The 27,635-nt window shown below is 42.4% G+C and overlaps 1 protein-coding gene across 4 annotated transcripts in view; it reads right to left on the bottom strand.

The window, feature by feature from the left end:
- Nucleotides 1-27,635, bottom strand: part of pcdh19 (protocadherin 19) — a 74,423-nt gene that overhangs the window by 28,311 nt on the left and 18,477 nt on the right. For all 4 annotated transcript variants that reach the window (XM_061787142.1, XM_061787140.1, XM_061787141.1 and 1 more), the window contains exons 3-4: nucleotides 5,230-5,288; nucleotides 1,429-1,601 (exon numbers count right to left, since the gene is read on the bottom strand). In XM_061787142.1, coding sequence (XP_061643126.1) covers nucleotides 1,429-1,601; nucleotides 5,230-5,288 — 232 coding nt within the window. The remainder of the gene's footprint in view (nucleotides 1-1,428; nucleotides 1,602-5,229; nucleotides 5,289-27,635) is intronic.

Consider the following 27,635-nt stretch of genomic DNA (forward strand, 5'->3'; position numbering starts at 1 on the left):
AGTCAGGTGCTCTGAATCAATGATGGTAATTCCTTCAATAGCCATGTTCTTGTCAACAAATGACTTGTGTTTATCCAATATTTAAAGCAACAGTATGCATGAATTTTACCTTAAACCAACCTCAAGATGTTCAATTTTTAGGAAAAAGGACTCCAAATCTGTTAGACTGCCAGGGCGTCTCATGTGTAAGACTTCCTTCAAATCTGGGCTCTGGCTGGGGCATTCCAAATATTTATTCAGTACTTTGTAGCTTCACAAGGAGCATGGTTGCAAAACAATCCATCGCCACGGATATCCAATGTCCATGTTCAGGTGACCAAACCACTTTATTCAACATTGAAAGCAACAATATGCAACCATTTAAACAGTGTCTTATTGATATAATTAAGTAGTAAGATGTTAGAGTGGAGATTAGTAGTTCATTATCATGTGCCCCCCAGGATCACCTAAAGCAGAGGAGGCCAGCCTGATGAGCCTAAAAAAGAGCCCTGACCATTCCACAAAGTGCCGCACAACAAATGGATGACCACACTTACAATGTTTGGCCGCAATATTAGGTAAACCTATAAATTCTGTCATTGTGATTCGCACAGAAGGCGTGTTACAGTTAACAGGCTAACAACAACAACAAGGGTCAAAATAAATTTTGCAGTTTTGCTAATCAATGACTTCATTTGAGGACCAACTTGCTAATTTTGTAAGTAAATCCCACAGGGGCCTAAAGCAAGAGTTGTATTATCCATCCATCCATCCATTTTCTGAGCCGCTTATCCTCACAACGGTCGCGGGAGTGCTGGAGCCTATCCCAGCTATCATTGGGCAGGAGGCGGGGTACACCCTGAACTGGTTCCCAGCCAATCGCAGGGCACATATAAACAAACACCCATTCGCACTCACATTCACCGCTACGGGCAATTTAGAGTCATCAATTAACCTACCATGCATGTTTTTGGGATGTGGGAGGAAACCGGAGTGCCCAGAGAAAACCCACCGAGGCACGGGGAGAACATGTAAATATCACACAGGCGGAGCCGGGGATTGAAGGCAGACGCTCTAACCAGTCATCCACCGTGCCACTGAGTTGTATTAAACAATAAAAAATATGACAATAAAATAGTGGAGTTCAATGTAGGGCTGCGGCTATCAAATATTTTAGAATTCAAGTATCCTATTGAAAATTCTATTGAATAATTGAGTATTTGGATAAACTACATTTTTTCTTGGTTAAAGAGTGATTATGAATACAAAAGAGAAAATTGACAAAATACATGGGCACTGTGTCCAACTGCTAAGATGTCCCAATATTTTACATCAAACCCAATGGTGGGAACACAAGCAAGATTTGAAGTTACCATTCCGATTTCAAAAGTACTAAACTGTAAAAAAAAAAAATGGTTTACTCATTATGTTGTAGTCTTGTGGTCTTACCTTGATCCGGCAGCTGGCAAACATTGGGAGGTACGGTCATGTTGAGCATGTCATTGACAGCCGTGTCAACATAGTGGCCTCGCTGGACATCGTGTTCGCTGTCGGTCTGGTCGCTCTCCTCGTGGCCGCTGTCCTTCAGACTGTTCCCCTCCAGGTCCTTGAATGTCGACGTGCTGCACAAGAGAGGGCCGAGAAAGATGTTGATTAACTGTCACATCACCTTCACTCACATGTTCGCTTTGGAGGGGTCCATATTTTTCTCTCTCGGGCATTTTTTTCTCAAGTGACCTTCCCCTCCCTTTTTTTACGACGCCATTTCCCATGTATTCTGGACATAAAAAGCCATTTGCTTCAGAATAAATCCTCGAGAAATAATCAACTTGAAATAATCCTGATATAAAGAGCTTGTATGAATCTCCTTGGGGGCAAAGACACACACATTTTGAACGGACGTGCTGCCTTCAAGGGTTTCTTGAACAAACAGGGAGGTGCTCGCTGACTTCAATCAAACAAATACTGCAGCAAACAGAAATTCTGGGAAGGACGATGGATGTCGGAAACGCTGGAGGCGTGCAAACGGAGCATCTGCCTTGCGCTGGGGGCTCATAGTCAATAAAGTAGGGTGGGTGGGGGGATAGGGAAACAATCAACAGCTGCACAGTAACAGTGTGATTTCCCCTCATTTGAGTGCCATCCCACTGGAACAAATTCCCATTTATACACAACACTAAAGAGCAGGGGAATAAATCAACATGTGTTCTTGGAGCAAGTGGAAGGGAGAGAGTGTGTGAGGTAGCAATGAAGGACATTCCAAGGTAGCTGCATTCTCAAACGCTGGCTGAACATTCGCCATTGTGGGGCTGCAGCGGCGGCTAATGCTGACCCTCTGATGTTATCACTGTAATTGCACCTGTCCCGGACCAGGGGGGCTCACTTGGCTCCTGAGGGGCTTGCTTTGTGGGAATCTGCACTTCAATGCTCTTTGTTTACATAAATGCAGGAAATCTTTGGAGGGGAAATTGTCATAATGGGACTTAAGGGAGGGAACGGGGGAAGCTGGGGGCAAACAAAAGAAAGCCTCCATTGTTGAAAAGGCTGCAGGTAACAAAAGGACAATTGTGGAACCAAAAAGAGCCCCCTTGCAAAAATATTCCACAGCCGGATGGAATTATTTTGACCCCCATGCCAACTTGTTAACACTGCATTCACAAATAGAAATGCCATTTGGGGCAGCACATTGGACTTGTGGTTAGCACATGTACCTCACGTTCAAAGACGTTCGCTGTCTGAATCTCAGGAGACTGCACAGTCTCTCTGTCCTTGTGTGGGTTTTCTCTGGGTACTCTGGCTATCTCCCACATTCATGCATGCTAGGTTCATTGAAGACTATTGATTGTGCTTAGGTATTAATGTGAATGGTTGTTTGTCTGTAAGTGCCCTTGGATTGATTGACTGGCAATCAGTCCAGGGTGTGACCAACCTCTGGGATAAACCCCAGCTCACCAGTAACCTTAATGAGGTCACATGCTATAGAAAATAGATGGATGGGATATCCACTTTGTGAGTTTATACATACTGTACATGGCTGCTTCAAAATATCTATTCTACTTCCACATGAAACAACACTGGCCAGCTGTTATTTAGCCAAACAGAAACCTTGAAAAGCATCAGCAAGTATCTAGTTGATGTATTCTGACACCTCCAATAATCATATTTTCATTTGCAAAATGTGTATAAAGTTAGCACTCATGTCATCGATACGATATTGACACGTACAATGATGAGGTCATTGAACATATTCTGCTGTGATATGTAGTAATTCACAAGTAGTAAAATATTTAATAGATACAATGCACATAAGGCACTTTTTTTTTTTTTACATTGTTTAAAACACTTTTCTCAATCCTATACTTAAAAGCAAAAGTCATGTTTTTTTCTTTCAAGTAACAGCTCCATTTTCAAGATGGTGGTCCACTGACTTCTAGAATGTAGAAGAGACTAGAATGTCTTTTCTATCACTCAAGGGGTCTTTAATTTCTCAGATTTAGCTGGACATTGTAATGTTCGGTGCTCAAGTGCTAAAAAGATCCTGATCATGCATAGTATTCTATGACTATTATACTTCACAACTACAGTGATAGCAAAAATACTTTTACTTTTGATTTGAAAAATATGCTTTGGATAAAATTTTAAGTAGGAAATTATTTTAAAAAAAATACAGATTGTAATCGGTAGAATAAAATCTCTTTCATTGCCATATCTATATCTCCTACTCTGGACAGTATTTCATATGGTTGACCTGCCTGGACACTTTGTGTAAATGCTAGCTAGCATTAGTGCTACCTTGCTAAATCTCTGTATGAGGATGTTGACTTCAAGAAACTGCACAATGCTTTAGTGCTACTGCCAATTCTACCTTTTGAAATAGATTTCATCCATCCATCCATCCATCCATTTTCTGAGCCGCTTCTCCTCACTAGGGTCGCGGGCGTGCTGGAGCCTATCCCAGCTGTCATCAGGCAGGAGGCGGGGTACACCCTGAACTGGTTGCCAGCCAATCGCAGGGCACATAGAAGCAAACAACCATTCGCACTCACAGTCATGCCTATGGGCAATTTAGAGTCTCCAATTAATGCATGTTTTTGGGATGTGGGTGGAAACCGGAGTGCCCGGAGAAAACCCACGCAGGCACGGGGAGAACATGCAAACCCCACACAGGCGGGGCCGGGGATTGAACCCGGGTCCTCAGAACTGTGAGGCTGACGCTCTAACCAGTCGGACACCGTGCCGCTAGATTTCAATGTAATGATTTCAAGATCCTGATGGTATGGCTTATATTAACGCAAGTAAAATTCACTTCACCACTTAAGAGGAAGCACATGATTGAAAGTATTACTTGCTCTGCTTTAAAAAAAAGAAAAGAAAATGTTTTATCATATTTTGCTTAAATATTACGTGACATATGATTCACATAAGACAAAAGTAGATTCTAAAAGAGGTAATAGAAAGCTCTTCCATGGCGACCACAGATCTCCTACTCTGGAAGGTCTTTAATTGTTGGACCTGCCTGGGTGCCTTCTCCGTTGTTTAGTGCAACCAAGGATACTAGTTTGCGAAAAAACTAAAATAGGATTTTTACAAGTTTATTTCAAGACACTGATTTTATGGCTTGTTATATTATGCACCAAAGTGAATCACCATTCACAACACCACAAACACCATTGACAGCACAGTTGATTAATATCAGATAAATATAGATTCTATAAAGGAGAATAATATATCTTTAATTGTCATAGTGAACCTGGATCTCCTACTTTGGGTGGGTCATTGATATGGTGGACGTGCCTGGACCCCTCTCATGTTGTGTTAGAACTAGCATCAGTGCTTGCTTGCAAAAAAGATTACTTATTACTTATTATTATTCATGCATTATGTCCAATTTCTTGTATTATTCCTCCCAACTATAGGGTGAGTACAAATGTTACTTTCTGTTGCTTAAAAAAACAGCTTTGCATCATGTCTTGCTTAAGTATGGAATTGATACCTATCAGGTACATGGAGAATCGTAAGCTCCAGTATGTCTAATTCAGTCATTTCTATGCATCTTTTTTCATCAGCCTAATGACTTATCTTGAGGCTTTCCTTTTTTTATTCTGCATATTCTCTTCCAATCGCTATTATCCCAACTCCAAAACAAACTCATACAAACCGCTGCAAGGATTCCTGTGCTCTCATTAGATAAAACAATTACAGATAACAATGGTAACAAGGTGCTTGGAACAAAAATATTAATGAACATACCTTTTAATGAGGTGGGCTCTGCTGTTCACGTAACTGGAGTCAATTGAATAATTCTCCGTCTGTAACACAGAGCGGGATGGGGAGGTGGGGTGAGTGAGTCAGGGATATGGGTCGGGAGGGGGGAAACAGAGAGACGGATACGTTTAATAGGAGAAGAAACTATAATAATGTTAGCAGGAATTGGTTTTCAGAAGGAATGTTATTTTACACGTAGGAGAGTATCCTCGGCTTTGAAACAGTTGAACCCTATTCTTTTAAAGCTCATACACACACAAACACATTAAGGCTGACTGGGAGTTGAGTGGCGCAGTGAACACAAGCTTCTTCAAGCCCTTGTCCTCATTCACTCCCTTGCTGGTCAGCACACCATATTTAAAACGGAATCATCATCAGGACGGCCATTCTTTCATGCAAGAGGTGGAAGAAGAATTCCTTCCAAAAAAATGTTTCCCTCCTCTGCCCTCATGCGAACATTTCACTTCGAACACATTTGAGAAGATTAAACATTAATGTGGAGAAAATGAAATAAATAACAGCGAGAGAAGGAGATGAAATTAAAAGCGTACCGGGGGAAATCTTAACGCCGCAATCAGAGATGAAAAGACTTTTTCAGAATATGCATGCGATAGATCTCTGACCCACATTACAGCGTAAAGTTCAAAGGCATACCACATTCATATTTCGCCCAGCGTTTATATTTGGTGAGGATCTATGACACCCCCCCCCCCCCGCATCAATCAACTCCCACTAAATAAAGGGAGGCTTCTCAAAAGAATTATGGAGACCCAGGTGAAAAGCCAGCATGTGACCCTTCATGCAAAGTGTGATCAGATGCAGGTTTTTTTTTCCACGGAATGAAAGCAGAGGCAGAGTGGAGATAGAAGGCGGTGATAAGACACTGTGGGTCGACCCCATGACTTCTGTGTGAAAGCAGCTGTGCAGATACTGAAGCTAAGTTGAAATAATAACAAAACCAAGACAAAAAAAAAAAACACCCCTATGAGGAAGTCAAGTCAATGCAGGCCCTCACACACAGCCTCAAAACCTCGCCTGATTGTTTTTTCCAGAAAAGTATACCTCAAAAGGTGCACAAAAAGCGCAAAACCCTGGAGGTTGATAATGTGTCTCACGACACTAGTGTTCCTCACCAGCGCTCAGTTCAGCTGGCATCAAAGAATTAACCTTGCTTTAAAAGTGACAAGGAAATCTACAGTGGAACTCCCGCTAACATTTTAGGAGAAAGTATGGCTCAAAAAATCAAACAAAAACCAATAATGTGTGATGTAACGTGGGACTTCAGCAAATCCCACAAGAGTTCAAGATTCGTCAGTCAAGCTCAGTCCAAGTTGATTTCCTGCAGTAGAAAAGTGATATATGGACAAATTATTAATAGTGGATATCATCACATGGCAATGCATTGCAATTTACAAGCAATCGTGCCAGTTATAGCCGAATACAAATACAAAGCACGACTAACATGACAAAATGTCATTTAAAAGACCAGCTTGAGCACATATTGTGGAAATTGCCCTGACCGCAGCAAGCTGCACCTTCACGTTGCACAACTTGAACAAACAATTCTTCATCCTATTCAAATCACTCACTAATTTCAAAAATGGAAGAGAAAAAAGTCTATTACACAGATGGTTATTATCTGCCATAAACACTGTCATCAATTTGGTGGATAGAAAACATCCTGCTTGTTGCGAACTCGCAACATGTTTAATCATAGGATTTAACAGGAAATGACCGACGTTGCCTTCTTCTCGAAACAAGAAGGAGCGACCTTGATGAGACACTCACTCCGTCGAAGGCTAAGCACAGAAACACATCGCCTCCTCCCACGTTGGTGACCGACCTCAAATTGGAGGGCGTATCGATACGTCTTGCTGCGAGGGGTCAAGTTGCAGCCGAGAGCAGCCGAGGAGGAGGAGGAGGCTGCAAACGGCTCCTTAATCAGGTTGGACAATGTGTTGTTGTGATCCGAGTGGCCCCGGTTTGGCGGCCAGAGCCACTCTATTCCCATAATTATTGTTCTGTTTCATCTGGAGGACTGCAGGGAGGAATGTGACTGATCGCTGTGTCACGATGAGTAGGGAAGGGAGTCGAGGGAGCGGCTTGAAGATGGGAGGAAACAGGCAAGAGTTGACCTGCAGGACACAGAAGCATCACGCCCTCCTCTTCCCTGTTTTTCTTTTTTTTTTAAGCCTTTGCATCTTTCTGTTCAATAAAAGCAGGGTCCCGGGGACAATGGACTCGCCTTTTGCCATCAGAAGAAAACGCAATCTCCTCTAAGATTTGATTTGCCTTCCTTGCAGCACTGGACGCACAGTCGGAAAAGAGTAAAGGTTTCTTTATACTTCTGCGGGCCACGACCGCGCTGAGGTCACTGCGGCACAGTTTGCCTTTATACTCGAGCGCAACCCACGCGCGCTGTTTTGAAAGTGTGCTGCACTTCTACGCCGAGTCGGGTGTGTCACTACGGTTGGTGTTGGCTAGGAGACCAAGGGTTGGAGTTTCCTCTGCATTTTATGGCCAGTTCCATCCAGCCATCCATCCATCCATTTTCTGAGCCGCTTCTTCTCACTAGGGTCGCGGGCGTGCTGGAGCCTATCCCAGCTGTCATCGGGCAGGAGGCGGGGTACACCCTGAACTGGTTGCCAGCCAATCGCAGTGGCCAGTTCCAGTAGCCGTTTATTTTTACTTACCGAGAAAAGGAACAAAGCAACAACAATGGCGACTGTGGAACAGTGCCTGCTAGAATGAATGGACCTAGATGACCAGATCAAACTAACCATCGATTTTCTGTGCCGCTTATCCTCACTAGAGTTGCGGGCGTGCTGGAGCCTATCCCAGCTACCTGGGTACACCTTGAACTGGTCGCCAGACAATGGCTGGGCACATATAAACAAACATTTGAACCCTGTGAGGCTGATGTGCTAACCAGTCGGTCACCGTGCCGCCTGGATGACCAGATGATGCGTTTAATTATATTGCAAAATCAATCCAGAAGGCGGCAGCGTAGGTGGTTGATGGAACGTAGGGGAAAGCTGAGTATGTCAACACAGCATGTGACTAAAACGGACCAATCACAAGGGATTATCTCCGCGGCATTCTGCGAGCGGCGACAATTTGTGTCGCATAGGGGCCGCATAAGGGGCGCGCGGCTCAATGTGTCGATCACATGATGGAATGCGGACGCTGTCGTCCGCGCGATCGCGGGACTATAGAGAGGACTTAAGGGTGGAACAGGTTGGGGTGGGCGGTGGTTTGCGAGGGTGAGGGTGCCAGTGAACATCCGACAAGCTCAGGAGATTTTGTAACAAGATAACAAGGAGAAAAAAGAAAAGACAGAATGTCACAGATACCTCACTCTATGAAGGCGGTGGCGGCAAACGGCAACGCTTAAGTTGAAGCAAGCAGAGGCAGATGGAGCAATAGGCACTAATAAGATGCGAACAAAACTGAACCGTAAAAGGAGTCACCGCCAATCTGTTCAATTTATGGGTAAAGACTTTTCTGTCATGTTCCCTTTTGTCCGACCGTGACAATTTACAGTTTAAAAATAAAGCAGCGATAAAAGGGAACGCTATGATGCTGATAAAACAATCATTTGGCTGATGGCATCGCTGCGTGGGTAGAATGCTAAAATTTAAGTGACGCTCGTGCCATTAACTTGTGCAAAGATAAAACTAGAATGAAGGGTACCTATTGAAAATCAATTGTTTATAAATTAGGCTAGTAATGCAATATTAAAACATTAATGCAGCATTAATACACAACAATAAACAAGTGTACCGCATGGCTCACTATTTGGCAAATGTAAACCATTTGAAACAACATTATGCCTGACAACAGTGAGAATTGGCTGTCTGAAAAAACAACAACATGAAACTACCCAATAATATATTTTTATGATATATAGTTTTCCCATTGCAGGGTGAAAACAAATTCCTTGCAACCGTAAGAGTTATTTGAAAAGTGTGAATCGTCAGTAAAAAGAAAAAAAAACATAAATGCCTTACATCAGGCGGCACGGTGGACGACTGGTTAGAGCGTCAGCCTCACAGTTCTGAGGACCCGGGTTCAATCCCCGGCCCCGCCTGTGTGGAGTTTGCATGTTCTCCCCGTGCCTGCGTGGGTTTTCTCCGGGCACTCCGGTTTCCTCCCACATCCCAAAAACATGCATTAATTGGAGACTCTAAATTGCCCGTAGGTGTGAATGTGAGTGCGAATGGTTGTTTGTTTCTATCTGCCCTGCGATTGGCTGGCAACCAGTTCAGGGTGTACCCCGCTGGGATAGGCTCCAGCACGCCCGCGACCCTAGTGAGGAGAACCGCCTCAGAAAATGGATGGATGGATGGATGCCTTACATCAGTGCAAATTGCCAAACACAGCAGGTTTGTGCAATGGACTACAGATGGAAATTAGCTTTCTTCTAAACCAGGTGCAAGCATCTCTTCATGTCTTTTTATACTGTTTAATTAATGTGCACATTGCACAAAAGATTGAATTCAAATTGGCGTGTGGAAGTCATGAATAATAACATTATTTGTGTTAATAATTGAATTAAAAAAAACAATAAATGCAAACAGGCAATTGTTAAAAATCACAAAAGGAATCAATGTGTGCTGATGACAATAAATTAGCTTACACCATTTTACTACAACCAATCAGAGACCCACTATAACAGAATAATCAAAATTTCCCCATCGTAGGACAAAATCAAATGTCTACACTATTTGGCAAGTGTAAATCTTTGACAAAGAACCATACATGCTGTCCACCTGGCTCCCTATTTGGCGAGTGTGAAGCTAAAATATCATTAATAAGCTTTTAAATGTGAAGTAAAGTGAAAATGCAAAATACTAAATTATTTGGCATGGAGGAGGTGACTCCAAATATTCAGATCTAATTCTTAACTATTTCTCAGTTTATTAGGTCTCGTGTAATAGCCTGTGTAGAAACAATTTATAAACCCTTAATGAAGATATGAACATGTGTTGCATCTCTCATTAAGGGTGAGATGCTGAAGCAGGCACTTGAGGTTTGTGTGTTTTAAAAAGTAGAAAATCAATGACAGACACGAGTGTTTTATGTCTGTCAGAGTTGCAACAATTTAGTTGTCAATTTGGTGGACAAAAACGTCCGCGCTAAAAAGTGCAGTTAAAAAAAACAACAACAAAAAAACAATGACAAACCAGAGTGATTGAATTAAATCACTTTGAAATGTAGCTGTGGGGTTTTGTGAGGGCAGACTGGTGTTTGTTCAACTGTAACGTCAACATCAACATACATTATTGCTAAAGAACACAGCAGACATTTTTTTCCCCCCTTTTTTTTCCTACCACAAACAGGAATGGAAGACATTTGCCAAGAAGATGATCAATAAAATAGTTTTTTTTTGGTTTTTTAAATAATAATTAGTAACCCAACATAATGCAATATTCTAGCATGTCCCCATTTTGGGACTCATTAGGGGTTATTCTATCTAATAAAACTGACCCGGGATCTTATTTGGGTTCTGAGTCTGCTCTTGTGAGGATGTAGACGACTACGTTTGCATCCCCCTGTGACTGCAACCAAGCTGAACGTTGAGTCTTAATGCACATTTTTGCAGACACAGATGCTTCCCATTGTTGGGCTTTTCTAGCACCAAAATCCCCCGACTTGGCAGAAATGTAATTTCAAAGAGGCGACCGGCTCACCTGTAGGTCTGCCCCCCCGCCGAGCCGCTTAGGCCCATTGCGGTGACACGTAAGACAAAGACCCCTCCAACTCAGTGAAAGGGTTTATATTCTGTTTACCCCACACCGCTGAGCTACCATGACCCCTTGCAACCCCCGCCCCCTCTGCCCCGGACGCTGGCAACTATTCCACTTTCTTCCCGATAACAGAATTTCCCATAGATCCTCCGCCCTCTGCTGGATTATAGATTCCCCTCTTCCTTGAGAGGCCAGGGGCCCCTCAGGGAGGATCAGTGGTGAAAAAGCATGGAATAGAGCTTTAGGCCACAGCCACGGTTGTGGATGAGATTACTTTTTCTATTTCTGCTTGCTACGGGGAGTCGCTCCTGATGAATACAGAGTTATTACCATTTAATATCAACGGGCTTCCTCGCACGCTCAAATTATATTCAATCAATTTTGACAGAGGGGTACACGTGACAAACAACCTGCCACATTCTCCACATGATTACACTCCATCACCCATCAATTTAGTCCAAAACTTGCGGCCCTGTCCCGGAAACAATTTTCCTACCAGTGAATAATTGTGGGTGAGGAAATGTGTTAAAAATCATCCCGTTTTTCTTGGGCTTCAATAACAATTGTAAGCAAGAAACAAAAACAAACCAATTGCCAACAGTCTGTGTTGATAGTGCGGTACATGTCGAGTGTTGTCCCAGCAAGCCAAATAATGGTCCCTCTCAAACACAATGACACTTGCGGGTAAAAACAATACCACTTCCTGCTTACGTTTCTGTCTCTGTCGTTTAGCCTTCCCGTGTGAAGGTGAACAAATACTTCCCACTCTTGTCTAAAAAGACAAGTGAACAAATACTTCCCACTCTTGTCTAAAAAGACAATCAATTGAAAAATTTCCCCCCTCCAAAAAAAGGCTGGAGAAGTCAGCCTTTATTTATCTCTATTCCAAGAGGTGACATTTATTCACTTTTGTCTTTCCGACAGAACTTTGCTGTGTCTGTAGTTACACATTCACACAGCTATTACAGCTTCACGTATTCAGATAATTAGAGTAGATGCGTGGTAACACCAGTGCCAGGCAAGGTGACAATTTCTTTCAACACATATGACTTTCGGGTGTTAAACTACACATATTGGTCATCCACCTCTGTTACGCCCGAGTTATTACGTTAGAATCTATACCTGATACACATGAACAGCGATCGCCAGCATGAAAGGGGCTTGTGGCGTAAGCATTTGACCAAACTTCCGAGATCAACTACGCATGTTTGGAACTCCAGTTTCCTTTTCAGTTTTGTGACACAGTTTCTATGCAGCTCAACTTCCCAAATCTGACATCGTGTTCTTCTTCTTCAGAGATGCAGGCTTTGCTTCTGCTGTTCACAGTCAAATGGTGCACTCAATTTTGCCGTTTCACCACCGATCAAAATTCAATTCCACACAATCGACATAATTTTCACAATCGCTTAATCGATTGATCAGTTTCTACACCCATCCCCACTGCCTACATCAAGAAAGTGCAGATGATGCCTATTAGTTTTTGTTTTTTTACTGTCAGACACAGACAATAGTCCAGACTTGTCTCCATGTCACTCAGGCCTAGAGGCTCCACAGACGTCCAGTTGGAAGAGATGTGATTAATTATACATACATTGATAGAAACTGCATTAATTATTCATGTGTTTTAGAGCCATTTCCCCCCCTTTCAGCATGATGAAAAGCTCTTAAATAATAGGCCCCCCTCTGCAGACATCTGCATTCCAGTGTAGTCGAGCGACGCTTAAGCAGCTTAAGTCTGTTGTCTTTCTGGTTGAGGAGGGGGTCGTCGCTCACCTCTGACATTTTTTTCCTAACTTTGGTGGCCATGTGACTTCCTGCAGTGGTTGTTTTGTGTCGCCTTTGTCCCGAGTGACAAGGCTGGTCGGCGTCAGTTGAATAGCGATCTTGGTACTGCATCACAAAACTCCTGAAGCCGCGTAAGGGTTTCATTGAACACCTGTTCAGCATTCATGACCGCACGTGCCCACAGACTTCCATCTCCGAGTAAGAAAGAAGAGTATAAGATAAGGTTCTACGGTTTTACATAATAATGAGGCTGGAAGGTTGTGGGAGAAAAATGTATCTGCGCAGTTTCCTATAACAAATCAGCTTAAAGGGACTCTAAGCAGATATCTGTGTTTTGTTTCTAAATACATTAAATATGTTTGAAGATAAGTGCCGAACACATAGGCAAAGACATAACAATATAGCGCTGGAATGTTGAGAAATAGCTTAAGCAAGTTTTTCACCGTTTGAATTTTCCTGATTTTGTGGGCCGGGCTAAAACACAGCCCCGTGACATCATGGGGCGGGGGCGTATACGTTTTAGTGTGAGTTCCCTCCCCCACTATAAAAGACAAAAGTGATGTCATTCCGTTTGGCTGCTCAGCTGAGTGTTAGCTGTGCTTAGCTTCCATAACAAGTCCCATTTACCACTCAAGCACGCAGTTAGCAAACCATCGATGGCTATACCCCGAAAATGCGTCTTCGCTGGATGCCTCAATTTACAGAACAGCTCGGTGACGATTTTTTTTTAAGATCACAAAAAATGCGGGAAACAAATGTGACTTTTTAAAGACACGCGGATGGTGAGCTGAACATCAACGTGACTGCAGTGCGCATTTTACGACAGATAGTTTTGTAAACTTTCACCAGAGACAACATGGTTTTGTGGGTAACTTGATACTGATGGATTGACTTTTTGAAGACACGCGGATGGCGAGCTGAACATCAACGCAACTCTGCAGTGCGCATTTTACGACGGATGGTTTTGTAAACTTTGACCGGCGACAACATGCTTTCGTGGGTAACTTGATACTAGTGAACGGGGCAGTGCCGACTGTCTAACTCCCTGGGCTTCCTCCTACCCTCCCGCTGTCGTCAGGTGCTGTGTTCGGTAGTGATGGCGAGATGAAGCTTCGTGAAGCATTGTAACGCTTCAGCCATTGGTTCGAGTAATGGTTCATTTCTTGATGCTTCATTGCACACGAAACCACCTGCTGGCGATGTGCATAATCACAGGCAGTGTGTGCTGCATTGCATTTTTGCGTCTTTTTGGCTCTTGTGAATGACAATGTATTACAAAACAATGTTTGAACAAGTAATTTCCCAACTTAAAGTGTAAAATATATATATTTTTTAACGTATTCTGTGTGCTTAAAATGTTCATCATCACTGGTATGGCAGGTTGTATAATGTTTTTCTGTCACTTTGGGAGAATGGCATGGGCTTAAGAGGGCACAGGATTTTGAAATTGCTTATTTAGAAATAAAAGTTTATCATCATTTTTGTCTTGATGTGATTCATTCAAGAGCAAGATTTAAAAATTCGGGTGCAGTCATTTCTCCTTTCCCAGTGAGGTTTTATTTTACCTTGCTTTCTGTGAACACAATATATACTTTCCCCATGAATAAAATAAGAAACAGTTTTTGATAAACAAAGGTAATTGATAAGCCACAATGATATTTCCTTGTGCTACGCAGCCCTGCTTGGGGTTCGAACTCAGGCGTCAACCATACCCCATGTTGATAGTCGAGTGCACCAACCGCTTAGCGGGCAGCGGCCTCTTTCCAAGGATTCCGAGGAGTGAAATGGATCCGCTTGCTATCGACTGTCCAAGCTATGTCCAAACTGCTGTCAACACTCCAAACTCTATTAGCCGATACAAACTGCACAGTCTTTATCCAACAGCGAGGCTTCGGACGTCATCACTTATGGGATGAAGCAAGCCTCGATACGCGCTTTGCGGAAACGCCCCCTCCATTACTGGACACACACCTCGAAGACTCGGCAGATCTCGTAACATCACTAGTGTTTGGCTGTGACATTATGTCACCAACAACGAGGGTAAATTGACTTGTGTTCTTATTTTTATGATTATACTCCACATTAACCATTCGCTTTTTAAGTTGAGCCTCCTAACGTGATTTTAAATTGTATAAGCTATTACCCCCTCAGTATGTTTGAGTCCTTTTGGCGCATCCATTCGACACGCCCACAGTGTCTGAGAGCTCAGAGGTGGCCCTTATTTTTTATGTTTTGAAACCTGATTTTATATACTTAGTGATTTGTTTTATTCATTCCAATTTGGCAGGCTTGTTAACATTACTCTTCTCTGTGGTGTGTCGAATTTACATGCCATTTTTTTGGGCCCGCTTAGTGCCACTTTAAGAACTCCCTCTTGAGGGGAAGACGTTGGGGATTTGATTTCATTTGGATCTCAGACCAGAACGTTTTTAGTCAGCTCATCCCCACCAAAAAATATGTAAATTGCCATGAAGGAGCAAGGTTTGGATTAAGGAAAAGATGAGCTTTGCATCTTTTCTAAAAAGGATTTGTGGTTCTGACCCTTTAGGACCAAGCACTACACACAAAATAATTAGCAGTCACTTATTTGTTTTTTTGGTGAGCGAATTATGAGATCGCGCTGTCTCCTCTCGGTTGTGCCCTACATTAGCCAGTGTTGTGGGGAGAAGTGAGGCACACGAATTGAGATATCCCTAAAGGATTCCATCACCTCCCTTGGGCCGGGCCTTACAAACACACATTCTGCACCAGTGTGCGTTACGTAAACACTGGCGACTGAGTAAACAGCATAACTTTAGGTTACTTTTGAAGCAGGACAGAAATTAGCGAGCATCTGATTAACTAATTTTCATGCTGGGAGGAGAGAAATTAGCCGAAAGAGTGGTGATTAAACTTCCCCCTTACATATGGAGCATCTCTTTGTAAATCTCCTCTTTATACATTCGGCTGGATTTTCAAGGGCTCTGTTCTAAATTTAAAGCTTAAATCCGAGATCTATTAATTAATTATTTTAGTTTCACGTTTATGTAACACCTGAGACAAACCCAATGCACAACTATTGAAGTATCATCATGTCGTGGCCCCGGGATCCTCTGCGAGGTGCCATGTCGCTGGCTGAATGTGTCTTACGTGAGTGGGCTGATTTTGGACACCTGTGGTGCCCAGGAGTCCCAGTCTACATAAGTCGTGTGGAGAATATTTCACTCGCTGATTCTCTCCTTAGCTGTCCACCCCTGGCTCCAGGACAGCCCGTCCAGCCTGCACATCACTCCTTTGGTCTTGCGTTTGATTATGTTTTGTTATCCTTAGAATATGTTTACACCTTACATCACCCACAGATTTTCCACTCATCAACTCACTACATGACTGCATCTACTACTCTATGTATGTACTTTATTTATAAATCGTAATTTGGTCTAATTTGGGTCAGTTGTATTTATTTTTTATTTATGTATTTCAATAAACTATGAGTAATCTTTATACATAGTGTTTCGCTTTTTTTTTGCAGCCTTTAAGCCGAGGTCATAACACACCGGGCAATAAGGAAGTGAAGAGTTTGAATGATCGATGTGGATACAGTACCGTATATAGTATCTGTAAATTGTCACAGTAATTACCAGAGCAACACTGACATATTTGACTGTCCCAAGTACCGTAAATGCAATAATGAACAGGACCTCATACCTTCACATCTGCGTGGGACACGGGAAAGTTGGATGGAGGACTAGATATGAGTATACAGAGTTCTTACAGGAGGGGGCCTCTATGAATATCTTCAGGGCTGCATATTAGGTCTAGCTTGGACTTTATAGAGTTGATTTAATGAGTTTATTAGGAGTTATCTTGCTTTGCCAACACACAAAGACAGAAACTTGCTTTCTTTTGCGATTTAGCATCATCCATCCGTCTCGTATACAAGTTTGGGAGCAATTGAACAAAATCTCTGGGACAAGTTCGTTTTTGAAGGATGCCTGGAAGTGACTCAAAAATGCCTGCTTCAAACCTATAATGGCTTCCTGTGTCTTTTCAGGCATCGGTTCTTGAGACTTTTTTGTGGGTATACTCTTGCATAACATGCTGACCAAACTTCATGTTGCTAAGTAAAACTGGCTTCGGAGGTAGAATTAAAAAAAAACATATATTATGGTCCAATTTTTGAGGGTCCCACCTGCGAGCCCTTACCAAAATTAATACACATTTTAAGTATGGGAAAACTTTTAACTTTTATTTGCTTTAATAATAATATAACTGAAGAAACAAAGCAGTGTCAAAAGGGCCTTTAAGTTAATAAATAATAGAAAGTAGTGCTGCGCGATTATGGCCAAAATAATAGTCACAATGATTTTGATCTATATTGTAATCACGATTTGTTCCTCATGTAAGGGAAAAATCTTTCTTTTTATTGCACTACTTTTCAACAAACAATATGCAACAGTTTTCAGTGCAAAATGAATCTTTAAACGAGAATAAATGATAGATAATAATAAAAAATAAATCTACCCCAAAATAATTCTACCAAGGGCTAACTGAATAAATATGTTTTTACAAAGTGAAATCACAAATTGCAACTTAATAGAAGCAAATACAGTCAATGCATAAAAGGCAATCACATTAGGCTGTATGCACCGACTTTTCATTTAAAAAATCTCTGTCATCACTATAATGAATTGTCGAGGACGGTACGTCTCCGTTCTGCTTGACCATTGATCAGTCGTGCACGGTCGCAAGCTGCAAAGAACTCGACAGCCGTGATGTCCCTCTATTTACTTCTGCTGTTTTTTTTTTTTTTTGCTGTGGTCAGGTCAGCCAAAAGGTTGAATTCAAGGCAGCCCCTAGAACCATTGTTAATAGGGTCTTACCGTGACACGCTGTCTCTGCTGAGAGCGCCTACTTCAAAATAAAAGGTTCATATATTACTACAGTGGACATCAATGACATTTTATTTTTTTAATATTTTATTTTGAAGTTGGCCACGGAGCCGGTCCTTGATAAGGCCTTAACCATATGTATTAATAAACACTTAACTGTACGTTCGCCCCCTGGTGGCTGGCTGACTAGGTTGCGGGCACTGCTACAAATGAAGCACTTTTCATATGCAGCAGTGCCCGCATATTAAATGTAAAAAAACGCCGATGATCAGGCTCATTTAAACGTGGTAGCTAAAATCGCGATGACGATTAAAATTCGATTAATTGTGCAACCCTAATACAAATTTTATTTCAATGGCATCTGGTTCCCATTAACACATCCTATCTGTCCGTTTTCGCTGCAGATGCATCAGCAGGTATCCGATTCAATCTGATTTTATGTACTTTTGGAAGAAGCCTAATTACATGCCACATTCCCCCAATTGTGCCACTTGGGAGCAAAAAAAAAATTGATAAAACCATGTAGTGTAAGGCAGCAGTTCCATCTTTCCCTGCAGCACACACACACACACACGTTGCCCCGCCCCTGCACTGTGACAAGGCATCCTTCCAGACATTTCAGTCCATTGCAGCAGCTCATTACAGAGCGCGAAGTCTCGGCAAGCGGATGCACTTGCTCAGAGATGGATTGAGTTGGTCTGTTTATTGACATGCCTTAATCTGACACTGGGTAAAGGGAATTAGTCACCGCCTCGAGGCATACTCCACCATCACGAGCCACTCCGGCAAACAGGGCGGCAGCGCCCAGTATACGAGTGGAACTTCATCAGCGTTCACTAATCCCACCACCCCGGGCCAGTCTCGCAAACAAATTGTGTTTACACTCTGGACTGCTCGGGTGAAGAGGCGACACAACCTTTTAAAGGGAACGCAGCACAGGTGCATGTGCTACAATATCTGTGCGCACCGGCATCTTAACCCAGCTCGTGTCTGACAAACCAAAGATCAAAAACTGATGCGCTACATCAGGGGTTCTCAAACCGTTTGAGTCCAGGGAATCCTTAAAAGGGAGAAATTTTTCATCATCCCAACCTCCAAATAAACATAACTACCATTTGTAGACCTAAATGCCAAGAGAATTGTATTGGGTGGGTGGGGGGCTGTCAGTTTCAACCTTAATATTCATGCACTGTTTAATAGAAAGGAACTTACCCAAATTAAATTGAATAATTATCCATCGTCACTAGATGATGTGCGCTGCTTCCACGAACAACAGGGCTGGGAACAGAGAGAAGCTACTTTACAGAAGCACAGTCAGTCCTGCAATCTTAGCTTTTTGGTTGCTATTTTATTGATTTTTCTGACCACTGTCCGGACTATTTCTCAAAAAAGGCAACCATAGATTTTAAATCCTGTCAAGAAGTAAACAACATGAGCGGAATCCTTTTCACATTGTTTTACGTAAGACTGGAAAAGACCCCGGTGTTCGTTGTTGTTGTTTTTTCAAGATGGTGCCATTAAGTAGCTGAAGGAGAATGTCGGTGCTTGCGCTTGGTTGCCCTCTCGGCCGCAGGTTTGGAGCAGCAACATTTCTGAGAAGGGAAATGTCGGTTCTGTTCGACTGTCGCCGCTGGTTGCTTTTGAGCCTCGATAGGCAGCACTTTCAAGCTCTTTCAATAGCCGCGGAAACGTCGGAGCTGGTGGACCGCCTATGATGGTGCTCTACGACTGGACAGGTAGACAGGTGAGCTGAGGCAAGCGAGGAGCGTAGGCAAAGGATGAGTTGAGGAGCGATGCTGAGCTAGATGGGACTGGAAAATGGAGACACTTTCTGTATGTATATTACTCAGAAACGAACGCTGCAGTTGCTTTTTGTCGTTTGAACTTGAGCTTGTGGCAAACGGGAGTGACGTCATGCATGCTGTGATTGCAACATCTATGATCAACTGGTAAAGGTAGAATCAAGAACTCCTCTTTCACCTACAGTAAAACCACTTGATACAACAAATGTTGGATGTTTTTCTCTGTCTTGATGTTTCATTTGTTTGTCTTCTTTTGGGATTGTTTTTTGTGACAGTGGCCTCTTGGAAAAGTAATATTACCCCTCTGTATGTTCCACATATATTGAGGACTGACTCAATACTGAGTGAATAAAATGCTACCATACCATACCATACCATACCATACTAATCTATAGTAAGTTTTGCTGATTATACATAGACATAGTGCCCATTTATACATGGCAAAAGCAGTGGTTTAGCGACATGTTCAAAACATTTGACCCGCAATGTGCTTCCAAGCTGCAAAGATTTTGAATAGGTGGCCTTGCCTTAACTGGCCAAATATACTTGAGAAAAGAAAGTGAGAGTGCTAGAAATGCAGTGCGCTTGTCGGGATGTCACATTTATGTGATACGTCAAAATCACATCAGAGCTTTTAAATGGCCCGAAGCTAAGGTAGTAATGAGTAATGTAAAGTATGTTATGTGTTATGTTATGTTATTTTATTCTATTGGATATATGTTTGACAAATGACACAACATAATCATCATTTTGCAGAGCCCAAGTTATGGCTCTTGGACACCGGGGTCCCAGGACCCCAGATTGAGAACCACTGCTTTAGATAACGCCACAACAACGCCACGCCTATCAGTGATCCAGATAAGCAGATACTGCGTAATGATTTTGATCCTGTTTGCTGGTAAATCAATGAGATGCACATCTGTTTGGTCATCTATGGCAATGGTTTTACTAGGCAGCTGTCAGAGTGACAGCAGAGTATTAACTGCTTTCACATCATCGCTGCATCTGCAAATCCGGCTTCTTAACAGGATCGGGCGCTCTCCAATGGGAATAACATCTAGTGCTGTGCTTCTTTTTATAATCCATTTACAATGGAAAAAAAATACAGCGGGTGAAAGAATAAATAAGGCGGGGAATAAACGTTGTGCATTCCTGATGAGTCAGGATGGGGAATAACGCAACAGGAATCTGCAGTGAAATGTGTTGACCCAGACACACACACACACACACACACACAGTTACAATGGGAATAGAAACTGGAGCAGGGGCCTGCTGGAAGAGAAAGAGAGGGCCAGATGCAGTGGGCAATAACAATGACCCACTCGTTGCTCGTTGGGGGGAAGTGATTGTGTGTGTGTGTGTGTGTGTGTGTCGGGGGAATAGCTGAACTGACTTCATTTAATTGAATTTGTATTTTGTCTGACTTTGGGGGGTGAACAGCTTTTCACCGTGGGGGGATGTACGGGGGTCATGAAAAACAGCAACAGACGGTGAGTCTGTGCCTCCTTCCCGCTGCAGCGCATTGATGGGGAAGCCGATGTGCTGGTATATTGCCACATACATACATACGCAAACACATATCTTGTTTCCCTGTAATTATGTTTCCATTATGAAGTCTAATCTAACCCCTTGAAATGCATCTTACACTACAGCATCCACCTTTCCACAGGTTTGATTCCTTAAAATGAAGTCTTTTTTAATCCTTTTGTTCTGCCGCCATAAACAACATGTAGTCATTTTCGATGCTTATCAAAAGCGCCGCTCTGTGCGCGTTTGTGTTTGTATGTCAGCGCGTGTGCTAAGCTGTTATCTTGCAAGAACATATCTCTAGGCTGGATGTTTATCTGGGCTGATTGGAAGAATTGCGGCACGGTGGACGGCTGGTTAGAACGTCTGCCTCGGAGTTCAATCCCCGGCCCCGCCTGTGTGGAGTTTGCATGTTCTCCCCGTGCCTGCGTGTGTTTCCTCCGGGCACTCCGGTTTCCTCCCACATCCCAAAAAAATGCATTAATTGGAGACTCTAAATTGCCCGTAGGTGTGAATGTGAGTGCGAATGGTTGCTTGTTTATGTGTGCCCTGCGATTGGCTGGGAGCCAGTTCAAGGTGTACCCCGCCTCCTGCCCGATGATAGCTGGGATAGGCTCCAGCACTCCCGCGACCCGGGAGGATAAGCAGCTCAGAAAATGGATGGATGGATTGGAAGAGTTCGCCTTGTCCTCGTGCCACAGTACACAATATTATCTTTTGTGTTTCATCACTCCATTTCTCCCAAGCCCCGATAGTTTGATAGTCAATGGTGGAGAAATCCCTTTAGTCACCCCCAGGTGTCTAATGTACTTTTACTTGTAATCTGTGAATTTAATAAATCAAATGGGGGAGGAAACAATCTGTACACAATCAAATGCTTCAACTCCCTTTTGTACTGCAGCGAGTGGGAGGCATGGCTGTCACTATTAAGCGGAGGAGAAACAGCTGCAGCGAGCGAGTACACAAACAACACAACACGCCTTCCTCCTGACAGCTACAGTGTAGAGAAAAACAGCGCAGGGCTCGGCCATCGAGTCAAGCTCCTCTTTTGTAATATGTGCACTCGAAGCAGTACTGTAGTTTTGATTGCAAACAAAGCATTACTATTGTTTTAGATCATATAATATTTGATCTAACGTGTCCATGAGGTAATGTTGTGGTGTAGCAACAGCCGAGAGAAAGTGAGGCGTAATGGTTTTTACAAGGTTTCAGAATTCAACAGTCGTAACTAATCATCCAGCCCTGTTTGCCTAAATGGGCTAATGTATAAGTGCATGTAAGAAGAAACTAACACACTTTGGTGTGGGGCCATTTTGGACTGAAATGTTTGTCTACTAAATCTTAATACACAAAGTAAATGGACTGAACTTCACCATAGGCTGGTGAAGTTAGCATGTCATTGTCTCTGCATTAACGTCTGAATCCTCTGAGCAGGTGTTTTTCTCATAAAGTAACAGGCCATCTGAATCACTTCCGTTGGTTATGTCGAATTGCATTTGAATGCCAGCTCTGAGCTTTCCCGTATTTTTATTTTGTTTTAATTTTGTTTAAAAAAGGAACTTCATACTTACTTGCTAACTCAATTGTGCAAAAGCACAATGGTATAAAATCAGCAAGTGTAAGTGAATGGCGCAAGATTCTGTACGTCTGAATCGTCAAGAGTATTGTAGGTGTTTTAGATGCTCATATTTGTCCAAAAGTAACAGCGAGTATTATTACTGCAGTTATACGTTTAACTGCCAAGACGTTTAGCTCAGAGCTTCTACTCTCCTGGCTTTCTGTTGTTTTGTTTTTTAAAAAGACAGTTTATGTTCACCTGCTAAATCAATTTTGCGAAAAGCACACTTTCATCACATTGTATGAAATCGGTTAAAAGTAAAGTTAGCATATTGGTATGTCTGAATCATAGGCGTAGGTGTTTTATGCTCATATTTCTCAAAAAGTAACAGAAAGTGTGAATTATTAAGTTAACTACAGTTGTTAGCTCTGAGCTTTCCATTTTGTTATTTTGGTTCAAAAAAAAGTGTGGTTCCTGTTCACTTGCTAATTAAATTGTGGAAAACCTGCGTCAAAGTGTATAAAATTAGCTGGCGAAGTCAGCGCATGTATTAGGTGTTTGCATATTTTATATGTTGCTATTTCTCAAAACGTAATGGGGTTTCTGAGTTTGCAAACATACTAGTTGGCTTGGCTGCAAAGGCATTTATCTCGGAGTTCCAACTCCAGGATCTTTCTGTTTCGCTATTTGCCCTTTTAAACAAGGCAGTTAACAAGGCACACCATTTGAAATCGATATTTTAAAAAAGAATAATATTTAATGCATTTTTTTTTTGGGTTGTGTCTTAAATCGGCCATCCTGACAGGAAAGTACAAAATAAAATGACAGCCACAAAAATCTTATTTTGTCTTAACGCAGAGGCCAGAACTGCCTGTTCAAGACTATCAGACGCTCTCTAGTAATCATCTTTTTTTCCCCTTCCCTCCCCTGGCCCCTATCAAAAGATGTTACTGTGCAAAATGTCAGTGAGAGAGAGAGAGAGAGAGAGAGAGAGCGAGAGAGAGAGGGAAAAAAGAGGCGAGAAGTAATCTCCATCTCCTTTTTGATCACAAGTGGAATAATTGGAACCCTCTTAGGCTCATTACACGAGTTGCCCGCCAGCCAAAAGATAACTCCTGCTGCCCCTCTCCATTCATGTCGAAGCTTTGAAAAATACGGATTTCTCCAGTAACAACTCTTTATGAAACGCAATGACAAGAAGTCCTATATTAAAGGGCAGTGGAGTTTTTTTGTAGTCATATAGCATTCAACAAGTATAGTGAAACATCAGTCAAAAGTAGTGAAAAGAAAAAAAAAACAATAGAAATGATAAAGTTGGCTTGTTAATCACGAACCCTGTGACTGATCTGCTCTGCGCTGCTATCAAAATTGTGTTTGTCATGATTATGATTTTAATTACTATTACTGTGTCACCCAGATTAACCTTAGGGGTGGTTTTAAATCACCTGCACTGATGGCAGCTCAGTCATGCCTGTGAAGAACGGCGGCAATGTCCCCTCAGATAAATCCACTCTAATTAGCCGTGTGCCTTACAGGGCCTATGTGCTGCTAATAATTATAGCTTTTGTCGCAAAGGTCATGCAAAACTATTTAGAGAGGATGCAGGCTGCATGGATAATGAGAAGAAAGTAAGGGGCGGGGAGATGATGGCGTTCTTCTTTGTTACCTTTTAGAACTGCTTTTAAAACTGATTTAATTGCAAGATGCATAGCAGAACTCTGTTTCAACAAAAAGCTACACGGGATGTCTTTGTACCTTTGGAGGTGAGATCGCTGCGCTCCCCCATTTTTTGCATAGCTGCCGTCTAATGCCTTTACGCTAACTGTATAGGTCCCATTGTTAATTGTGAAGGGGCAAGGTTTGTTTTGCCAACTGCGATCAGGTGTTTACAGGCTGAGACAAAAGCGCCGTGGCAAACAACTCCCTCCGGTGAGGTGCTTCTATTTCCACACCAGCCTCGCTTTCCCTATGTGGTTTTGGCGACATCTTAACTCCCTGGCTGCCTCCCGAGATAAGAGCTCAGGGTTTTTTTAAAGGCGGCATCCGCAATGAATTTACAGTCACCTTGTCACCGTCGCACCGTGGAGAAATAAGCAACAGCCTCACACTTACATATCTCAAGCAACACATATGCTTTAGTGTGCCAGATTGGTGTCTGTTCAACTGTCGCAACTATTAAATGCAACTGGGAGGGTGAACTCTTTCTTTCACACCACTTTAGCCGTGCAGTCGTGTGTTTTTCTTCCCAACTTTTATTTGATTTAGAATTTTCTCTGGCTTCCTCCCACATTTCAGAAACATGCATTTTAGATTCACTAAAGACTAAATTGTCCCTAGGTGTGAATGTGGGTGCGAATCGTTGTTTGTCTAGCTGTGCCCTGCAACTGGCTGACGACCAGTCCACGGTGTACCCTGCCTCTCGTCCAAACTCAGCTTGTTTGTTGGACTTTAAAAAATGCCTCAAAACTCCAGATTTCAAACCACCATCAAACAAACCTCACAAGACTTCAGCATGCCAATTCAGCTCTCGGAGCATTTAAAGGATTAGCTACAAGGTTCTATTTACTCGTGCCTGAAAGTCTGTGACTTTTCTCGCTTTCCTTTGTTGCTCATTTGCGGTTCGACAGTTATCACATTTTTTATACAGATCCTGGGAGTCACTTGTTTGATGTGATGGTGTGATGTGTGCATGTCAGTTAATGTGTAGTCAGTGTGCTAATAAACCCCAACAAGCATGTAATTATGAAATTTATGTAAAAATTATGCAAAATGAACAAGAGTAACACCAGTACAAGCTGCTATGAAAATTTGTAAGGTTTTACTCCAGTCTAACAATTTGAAATTTGACATAAAAAAATTCAGATTTTCAAACTGCCATCAAGGAAATCTCACTAGACTTCATATTGCGTGACAGTTAGGGTCAGAGAGCATTTAAAGCGGAGGAGAGTGCGTGTGGTTGTGTGTGTGTGGAGGGGGAGGGGGGGGGGGGGGTAGTTGGGGAGGGGGGGGGGGGGTATGATCTCACCACTTTGTATGTAGCAGTACATTTTATTTGCAAAGATGACAATTGGGATGATAGCCAAAGAACAGGACACGGAGTTCCTTTAGCTTATTGTTACACTTGTTTTACAGTTAAGATTGTTAAAGTGTACCTGAAAACATCATCTGTACAGTTAATAAAGATGTCACTTTTGAGCCTAAAATAGATTTCCATAATTTCGTGTCTATGCCTGTCATCTCCTGACAGGGGCAGTATATCAGAAACCATGTAACGCAGATCCAGGAGGTCAGTCGTCTATATGTGTGTCAATCAATGTGTCGACTGTGTGCAAATAAACCCTATGCGAGCTCATGCTGTGCTCACTGCTGGGTTCAGTGCACTCAAGTTCAACTGAGATGAACTTTGTAATTTGTCTTTGTACTTCGGACCTCAGTAATTGCTTTAGCTGCCTTGGTGGGATGCGCAATGAGCGACCATTGTTTTGGTAAGTGGACTATTAGTTTTCAGAAGAAAACAGCTACGTGGATCTAATTGGTAGCATTTGTAGATATTCAGCCATCCGTTTTCTATAGTGGTGGTCGCTGGAACCTACCCCAGCTGACTTTGGGCGAATGGAGGGGGACACCCTGGCCTGGTCGCCAGTCAGTCGCAGGGCACAAAGAGACAAAATAGCAATTCACACTCACATTCACACCTATGGACAACTTAGTCTATGTTTGTTCACACTGCAGGTCAATTCCAAATTTTGTGCCCAATGTCACATGTATCAGATTTTTTCATGTCAATGTGAACAGTAAAATTATTATTTTTTTTTTTTTCATATCTGACCCAGATCTCTTTCGTATGTGACAAGGGCAGTATGGACGCGGAAGGTCGCGCTCATCCGACCTATACGTCATTAAAAGGCGACAAACGTACATATATATTTGATTCGACATGGTTCGATTCGATTTTAAAATCTAAATCTAAACTGACAAGTTTCGCGAGAGTTTTAAGACAATGGGAGAAGGTTTATTTAATATTATTTGATGTATTTATTCAAGACTATGGGCAGTTTTCAAAAGGCAACGATAAATTCTTTGAGCACGCTAAATGTGAGCAAATTGGTTAATTATTTTCATTACAGCGCTGATATGTTTGTCATGTTGTGGTTTGTGGCGTTAATAACCGAAAGAAAGTGATTAAAGCCACTTCTTTTTTTGCCTCTTTCAGTCCATTAACAACACTACAACATTTGCCTTTGTGTCTGTTTGGTGGCGGGGAGTGGGTGGGGTGGTTTAAATAAATACAATTTGTGATTACCATTGATCTCATTTGTTAGATGCGTAATCTCTGACTCATCTCCGCCCTGGCCACATCAGGTGACGCTGAAACGCCTTCCCCCGCTTCTTTAAATCCCAAACAAATGTTGAGGGAAGCGGCAATAAGCGGACCCTTATCCTTTTAAAGACACTCCCGTAATCCGACTGTGGTGGGAGGCGGGAGGGGGCTTCATCCATGAGAGATTTAGTCCGGATTAGAGCTAGTCCCCCAAATTAAACCAAAGAAATCTGATTCCCCCAGTTGCTCATTCAAGATGGGAGACTGGCTTCCTACCAGTGCTGCTAGCAAAGAAACTGATGGCGGTTTAGAGTTAGAAATATGCTCTCATTCAGCCACCAAACTCTAATTCTACCCATTTAGCTGACCGTCAGTACCGATGTCCAGAATGTCTTGCATGATGCATGTACCTGATTCTCTTTTTCAACCGGCTTATCCTCACGCAAGCTCCTCAAGCCAAGCTATCCTGATCCAACAAAAACAACGTCAAATCTGCAGCTTAGAGGCTCAAATAATAATCAGCGAGTAGCATACAAATCAAAAGTCACAACACCACAACCATGTCTTTCCAACCCCATTGCTTGAGTTCTGTATTTTGTGGGTTTCCAAAGTGGAAATATATATATATATATATCTTTTTTTAATAACACATTCAGATTTTGGCAACTACACATCACGAGGATTTCTATATTGGACAAACACACACTTGTATTGTGACATTTTGGCCCAATACTGATACCGACGGTAGGACAGGCTGTGAGGAGCACAGCAGCTACCGAG

The sequence above is a fragment of the Phyllopteryx taeniolatus genome, chromosome 10 (genome assembly GCF_024500385.1).
Source record: "Phyllopteryx taeniolatus isolate TA_2022b chromosome 10, UOR_Ptae_1.2, whole genome shotgun sequence".
In the NCBI taxonomy this organism is placed as follows: Eukaryota; Metazoa; Chordata; class Actinopteri; order Syngnathiformes; family Syngnathidae; genus Phyllopteryx; species Phyllopteryx taeniolatus.